At 33.5% G+C, this 7,572-nt stretch overlaps 2 protein-coding genes across 5 annotated transcripts in view; both read right to left on the bottom strand.

Annotated features, from left to right (window-relative positions):
• Positions 1-1,291: 1,291 nt before the first annotated feature.
• LOC120067074 (primary amine oxidase 1-like) lies at positions 1,292-4,367 on the bottom strand. Its single transcript, XM_039018458.1, has 4 exons — positions 4,226-4,367; positions 3,761-3,869; positions 2,299-2,843; positions 1,292-1,595 (listed from the first exon to the last, which is right to left on the bottom strand). The coding sequence occupies exons 2-4, from the start codon at positions 3,833-3,835 to the stop codon at positions 1,439-1,441; spliced, it is 777 nt and encodes a 258-aa protein (XP_038874386.1). The 5' UTR covers positions 3,836-3,869; positions 4,226-4,367; the 3' UTR covers positions 1,292-1,438.
• A 247-nt stretch (positions 4,368-4,614) lies between these two features.
• The window catches only part of LOC120067072 (primary amine oxidase-like), an 8,613-nt gene continuing 5,655 nt past the window's right edge, over positions 4,615-7,572 (bottom strand). For 3 of the 4 annotated variants that reach the window (XM_039018454.1, XM_039018455.1, XM_039018457.1), the window contains exons 5-6: positions 6,140-6,308; positions 4,615-4,823 (exon numbers count right to left, since the gene is read on the bottom strand). In XM_039018454.1, the coding sequence (XP_038874382.1) occupies positions 4,761-4,823; positions 6,140-6,308 (232 nt within the window). In that variant the 3' untranslated portion in view covers positions 4,615-4,760. Of the gene's footprint in view, positions 4,824-5,133; positions 5,338-6,139; positions 6,309-7,572 lie in introns of those variants that run through there. The other variant, XM_039018456.1, reaches the window with a different exon arrangement.

Raw genomic sequence — 7,572 nt, 5'->3', positions numbered from 1 at the left:
TTTTATTTCGATGATCTCATTTTTATTAATTCGCTCAATGATTTTAACCAAAAGAAAAAATATGTAAAAAATCTTTATAAACTTTTTTTTTTATATAATAATTATGGAGACAAGGATCAAACTTCCAATCTTTAGAAAGAAAGGTCATGTCAATTACCTGTGTTAAGTTCACTCTAACATTTTTATAAACTTTTAAATTTCAATCAAAAAAAAGTTTTATATAAAATAAGTTTGACCAATATTACACAAATTAACCAACAAAGAACTTTACTAAAATACATACATTTCAAGAAAACAGAATATATCTAATGCTATTTTTTTACTTTTTTTTTCAAGTTTGAATATTGTATAGCTTATTTAAAATTAATTAAATGCATAAGAGAAAATTAATATTGTCATGATAAGCCTAACTCAATTGGTATGATATTATTATTAACTTTGAAATTGGAAGTTTGATTTTCCTCCCTCATAGTTACATCGGAAAAAAACAAAAAAAATCAATATTACCATATTTATGATCATTTTGTTTTTATTAAAAAAAACAAATTTGGTCCTTAACTTTATTAGATTTATTAATTTAGATCCCAAATTTTCAATTTTGTCACGCTATACACTTAAAACTTATATAAATGTAGTAGGTTTTACCTTAATTAATAATGTTTTTGTTAATTTATTCATTGATATTAACTAGAAAAAGTGTTGTGTAAAAGTCTTCATAAGCCTATTAAGTTTAATAAAATAATGTTTCATATTGATTTAAATTTAACCAATAATCAACCATTGTATAAGTTTCTCAAAATTCAATTTCACTGTCTTTTTCCAGTTATATGAGTTTATTAGTTGTGGTTAGGATAAGTTTCATTATTATGGGCATAAGTTTTGTGGTTTTGTTTTGATTTAATCTATTATATTAATTTTTTATAATAAATTAATGACGTAAATGAAGATGACTCAATTGACATAGTACTTAAAATTTTGACATTAAAACTAGAGGTTCAATTCCTCTACCTTATATTTTGTTGCAAAAAGAATTAACCGTAGTGATTCAAAGTTCTAAAGTTTAATGAGTCATTCCTATTCAATTTTTTTAATAGTTATCTTTGTGAATATTTTACCACCACTCGTATGAAAAGTTCTTAATGTTAGTTGAACATCCAATTGACTACATACAAGTTCAAATCCTATTGACAGGTCCATTAAAACTTATTTTAAATGATCCTTAACTCCATAATTTGAAATATTTGAAGTAGAAACTTCAGTACGAAAACTTTAGTGATTGAATAAGGAAAAAGAGAATACGAACACTTGACATGGTTTTATTCAATCAATGGTTTCACTTATTATTCTTTACAAGGCTCCAAAAGAACCGTAAATTTCTTTTAAATAGAGTTTTGTAAGTTAATTGGATCTTCCATCAGAACAATGCAATTTGAATTGATCATTTAAGTAAAGGGTTTCTATCAAAATAATTAGCTGGCCGGAGTTCGAAGCCACCGTGGAGGGCGGCCATCGCCGGAAATTCTTCCTGGCAAGGGCTATGATGGAAACCTACGGTGTACCATAAAACAATATCTCTATTATCAATTCTCCTGTTTCTGCAAAAACACCCAAAAAAATCGAGTCAAAATCACATCAAAATAAAAATCAGTTTTTTTTTTAACCTCTATCTTTTAAAAATCTAATAAATACTTGAGACTAATGATTTTCTTTTTTTCTATTCTTGAAATTTTAGCATATAAATGATCTATTTACTTGTTTCTTCTTTGCAACCCTAACCACTTTATGTAAAAAAAAAATATCAAAATTCAAGAAAAAAAATAATTTTTAAGAACTTGTTTTGATTTATAAAAAAAAAAAAAAAAGGAACAAAGGGTTAAAAGTTCATATATCTTTGCATGAATGGGAAAAACCATATTATGAAAATCAGTAAGTTACCTTTTAATTATTTAGTTGAGAGTTTGTCTCAATTTAATCTCAATTTCAAAATTAAACACGGTTGTCTCCAAAATTTAAATAATCTCAATTTTCTTGATTGCAAAATCACACATTAGTAAACCATTTTTATAAAGTTAAAATATAATACGAAAATAGTAATAATATTTTATAATATGATAAAGTATAAAAAAATAGGTTAAATTAGTATTTGGGTCTCTACACGTATTCAATTTTAACATAGTTAGCATAATTTCAATAAATCTTAAATTTAAAATTAATAAATACAAAAGTGAAATTTGGACTCAATTTTGAAGAGTATATGTGACATTTTATATATTCTAATTTAATTTAAAAGCTATTTACCTTTTGGCCCAGACGGCTAAGCCATCATCACCATGGCTCCGATCGGCATAAAATCCGGCCGGCCATCTCTCCGACTTATTATAAGGAGTGACCCACAATGGGTACTTGGTGTAAGCCGCTCTGATCTGAGGGTAATCATCGTCAGCCAGTAGAGAATTAACTGGTTGACCGGTGATGAGCCGATAACCAACCGGATTCCCAATCTTTGTCTTCTTATTGGGGTTGATGAACAAGAGCTCAGCTGGGTCGGAGCCGAGCTGAAGCTTAGCTTCAGTTTCGGTTTCGATGGTTTGTCGGATAATTTTCCAGTAACTTTTCCTGGGTGACGTGGTATTGACGTCCGCCGTCCTTGCGGTTATCAACTTGGCTTTGACGAAGGAGTTGGCGGCGCCATCGACATCAAGGTCGAGGTAATAGGTTAGGTAGTGGTCGTGGTTGACGGCGACTGTGTTGTCGGCGATTAAAGTTCCGAATGTTTGTTGGGTTATATCCATGTTATTTCTGTAGGGTGTGGCCTTAACCTCCAAAAGCCCCGTTAAAGCAACCTACAAAACAGATCACATTCAAATTATAAAACAATCACTTGTTTTTCGTTTAATTTTAGCCTAAATTAAAAACACAATACTACTAAATTTTATAGTGGTAGAACCATTGCGTCAGATCTTTCATAAGCCTATTTAACTGTGGAACCCAAGCAGGGCGACACAATTCCAAGTCGTCACCACACACACGTTCTAAATTTGAATTTTCCTACAAAATTCTAATCGATTTCCATTTCAAAAATAGTTTTAAAATATCTATGACAAGTAAATAGTAATATCTTAACTTTTAAAGCAATATGAATATTTTCAAACAAAGGTCTAAGTTTAAGAATTTCTTTTGTAATTAAGCCTTATTATTTTTCCTATACACCAACGACATGAGCATGGTTAAATAAACTTTCAAGATTATATTATTTAGTTCCATTGGTAGTATTATAGTGAATATAATAGGCATTTAGAGACGAACATTAAACTAAAGAAGCTCTTTTTAGTATAAGTGGAGGTATGGTGATTTGAATCCTGACTTCAATGAATATACTCACTTTCTCCAACCTAAACAAGTCAATAGAATGAACTATTGGACACAAGTAAATATTCAATTAAAACCGATTAAGCATCCTTTGTCAAGGATAAAATAAGATTTCATGGTCTATTAAAAATCTTGTGAATTACATGGACAAAATCAACTCACTCCAATAACTTGGCCTCACACATATAATCTAACTACGAATAAGATAATTGCAATAATTTTAGACTATTATCAAAACCATGCACACACTTGATCACTTGAATTAAGACATTAATAGCCAAGTGAGAGGCTTAACTTCTCAAAATGACATGACTGTAAAATAGGATGCATTATTTTATTAATTAACAATGATTAAGATGAAGAAAGAAGAAAGGAAGAAGAGAGGAAATACCCCAATTTTAATAGAGCCACTTCTTTTGAATTCCCAGTCAAGAACATAGTCATAATTTCCAACAGTTGCCACCATCCTAACCACCAAACTACTCTCGGGTTCCCCACGTCTAATCTGCCAAAAAAAATTATTATAAAAAATAATAATAATAACTCTAAAATTATTCTTTCAAAAATTGCAACATTATTTTTATTAATATTTCAAAACTAAAATTCGTATCTAGAATTGGAGATAGCATCAAGGTTCTAATTTTTTTCTTTCAAAATCTTTCACATCGTTCCATATCACAATTTTCGACTAACGAATTTCAATTGTAATGATAGTTTTGAAACGTTTAACCAAGAGAATATTGCAATTTTGTAGAGAAATAGGGTATTTTTAAAAATAAAAACTTAAAGTTCAAGGTTTTTTTTTTTTTTTTTTTTTTGTAATTTAGCATAAATAAATAAATGGAATTTTCATTACCACTTTTCCAGGAATATTGATCTCGGTATGTCTCCATAAAACATCTCCTGAATGGCGTTCAAAGATACAAATGACTCTCGATACTTTCTGCGCTCGCCCGTCGGCTCCGGCCATGTAACCGTCTAAATACTCGGCGGCTTCTGGGCAGTCAACCAGCGGCTGCAGACTGTCCGCCGCCCGCCCAAATCCAAACTCTCCGATATCCATAAAGGTTCTGAAGTACCATTCATTCGTCGGATCCATATACGGCACAAACGTCTCTGAAATGTGTCCTCTGTAAAGCACTCGTCTGAATTTCTTCTTTTCGTCATCGAAAATGGAGACTGTTGAGATAATAACTCCGGCTCTGGCATTGAATCCCACATGGAAGACCCAGTTTTCCCATTTCACTTGATGGCCTTCGATGGTGAATCTTCTTTTCGCCGCCTTGCAATTGGAAGATTTGGGTTTTGTTTTCTTTGATTGGTAATCGGTGCCTTCTGATTCCGGCAAAGGGGCGGTGAATCTGTCGGAGTAGTTGATGATTTTCATCGAATCAACGTCGATTAATGTGATGATGCCTTCGATTGGCCTGGAGAAGACATTGCTTGTTCCTTCTCTGTAAAAGCACGCAACTTTTAGAAGCCTTTTGGTTGTTTTTTCGCCGTACCAGCCTACTGTAAACGGGATGCAAGAAACATGAGACAAGTTCAAGCCTCTATTCTGAATGGAAGCCTTAAATTTGGGGAAACTGAGAGGCAATTTGCTGGCTTGGAAAAGCTCCACAAAAGTGAGAGGAGGATAGCCATGTCCATTATAGACATGATCAGACTTAACCGAGCCCGTGGTAAGGTCTACAAGTAGCTCGTGGGTGGAATCCGCCGCCCGAACCACAACCTTGGCATGGCGGGGCGGGCGGTGGAGGGGGCTGTTTTGTTCACCGGAAGAGAGCCAGGAAAGAACATCCCTCTTCTCTGGTTCTTCCAAGTCAACGAAGTGAAATGTGAGATTTGGAAGCTTTCCCAGGTGGGATTTCTGGACAGCGAGCCTAATTTGGTCAAGCTCCTCTGGGTTTAGAGGGTCAAGCGGATGGAAAAAGGGTGGCGCCGCCGTACAGAAATGAAGGTGAAGGACTACGAGAAGAAACAGAAGAAAAGTCATGGAGGGAGGAGGGAAAATTCAAACGGCTTTTGGTCGTTTGTTTACTGATCTTTCGCTTTATGATGAAACCGGCATGCTTCTTTATTAGATAATGTAGATGAAAATTCTACTTAAAAAAGCAAAAGGAAGCAGTCCTCATTTGGAAGTCAAATGGTAATTAAGCTGCCCCTAATATAAAGGTTTATTTGATTGGAACGGCAGAAAGCTGGATGAGGAAGTCCAATCGCTTTTTGTTGTTTTCAAATGATGAAAAGTTGGAACTTCTTCTCAAAGCATGATGTTTGAAGAGGGCTTTATTGTTTTACCGTTCCTTTTTCTTTTCTTGCATTCAGAGCAAGTGTCACTTGACTACCTCAAAGGAAAAGAAAGACATCTCATCTTCACAAATTCCTTTTTAAAAAAATCCTCAACTGACATGTCCACTAAATCCCACACAAAGTCAACTAAACATTGGATGGCCAGACCAGGGTAGAATTTTATTGGACACTTCAGAAACTTCATACAGGCAAGTGAATTTGATATTCAGATAAAGCTTAGTGGAGATGTGAAGCAAAAATCATTTGATCATGACACAATTCATGTAGCTTGTTATTCAAAAAATGTACTGATATGTTTCTACGTTATTTTAAGGATTAAAAAAAGAAGAGAAAGGAAAAGATGGGGGTTTTTTTCCCTTGAATAAGAATGAGTGTTGTTGATGAAGTGTATTCTTAAAGTACAATCCATGGAGGTTAATTATAGTTTCGAGTCAGAGCGATTGAACCAGTTGACTACCTGTGGTGGGGTGACTTTAAGCACAGGATTGCTCTCGAAGAAATTGGTTGGTCTCAGCTCAAACCCACTACTCAAAGTTGGCATTAATGGGAAATCTTCTTGGCAAGGCACATGATGAAACCCCATGGTGTACCACATGACTATGTCCTTGTTCTCTATCTCCCTGTTCCTGCATTCATCACCCCATCCACATATATTCTTGGTTAGAACATCTCACTTTTCTTATCACTTTAACTAATATAAATTATAAATTTAGTCCCTGTAGCCTAAAATTCGTTTCAGTTTGATCCTTATATATGTAAAACCAGACGCCCTAATTTAAGATGAGTTTTAATTTGGTTGAATCCCACGCATTCTTCATTTCCAAAATTGTACTCATTTTCTCTTAAACCATAATACAATCAACTGACATAGTTTAACAAATAGAAAAACACTACCTTGAACAATTAGGTGAAATATGAAAGAACTAGTTCAACCAAATTGGAACTCACCAAATCAAAAGAATCAAAATGAAACTAAGTCCAATCTATATAGACCAAATTAGAACAATAGATCAACATGAGCATAGCTCAACTATCGTAAAGTTTGTACTATTAACATTGAGGTCAAAATTTTGATTACCTCACCCTACATCTTATCGAAAACAAAATAAAAGGAAAATATCTCTTTAGTCCCTAAGTTTTTGGGAATAGGTGTGTTTGGTTCCTGAAGTTTCAAATTAGCCATTTTAGTCCTTTAAGTTCTCAATAATAGGTTTAAAAGGTCCTCTTCATTAACAGAACTGTTTCAATTAATAGATCTGTCCAAATAGGTTATTTAAATGTTGATGTGGCTTGTTGACTAAGTTGATGATTTGGATTTAAACTCCGAGACGAGCTTCACGAAACAAAAGACAAAAATGATATAAAGTTGAGTTCGTTGATTTCATTTCTCGTGAAGTAACTTCACGAGATGAACTTCACGAGACAAAAAACAGAAATGACATGAAGTTGAGTTCATTAAGTTCATTTTTCGTAAAGTTTGTCTCTTGAAGTTCGTCTCGTGAAGTAACTTCTTGAGATGAACTTCACGAGACAAAAGACAAAAATAATGTGTAGTTGAGTTCATTTTTCGTGAAGTTCGTCTTGTGAAGTTATTTCAAAAGACGAACTTCACGAGACATATTTAAATCCAAATCATCAACTTAGTCAGTAAGTCACATCAGCATTTAAATAATCTACTTAGACAGATCTGTTAATTTAAACCGTTCTATTAATGGAGATGACCTTTTAAACTTATTATCGAAAACTTAGGGACTAAAATGGTTAATTTAAAACTTCAAGGATCAGACATATTTATTAGGGTTGGCAAAAAAACCTGACAGGGCGGGGATTCCCCGGTTTGACCGAGGATGGGGTCAAACCAGGGAATTTATTCGGGGCCCCATCCGGGGA

Source organism: Benincasa hispida, chromosome 12, assembly GCF_009727055.1.
Source record: "Benincasa hispida cultivar B227 chromosome 12, ASM972705v1, whole genome shotgun sequence".
In the NCBI taxonomy this organism is placed as follows: Eukaryota; Viridiplantae; Streptophyta; class Magnoliopsida; order Cucurbitales; family Cucurbitaceae; genus Benincasa; species Benincasa hispida.
Note: the sequence above shows the minus strand (reverse complement) of the source record. Positions and strands in the feature narration are given on the sequence as shown.

What these genes read in the sequence shown, in the direction of transcription:
- LOC120067074 (XM_039018458.1), bottom strand. Translation starts at nt 3,835, where the DNA reads ATGGTGGCAACTGTTGGAAATTATGACTATGTTCTTGACTGGGAATTC. An exon ending in GTGGCTCTATTAAAATTGGG is followed by an intron (nt 2,844 to 3,760) that starts GTATTTCCTCTC and finishes TCTGTTTTGTAG; the next exon opens with GTTGCTTTAACGGGGCTTTT. An exon ending in TTAGCCGTCTGGGCCAAAAG is followed by an intron (nt 1,596 to 2,298) that starts GTAAATAGCTTT and finishes GTGTTTTTGCAG; the next exon opens with AAACAGGAGAATTGATAATA.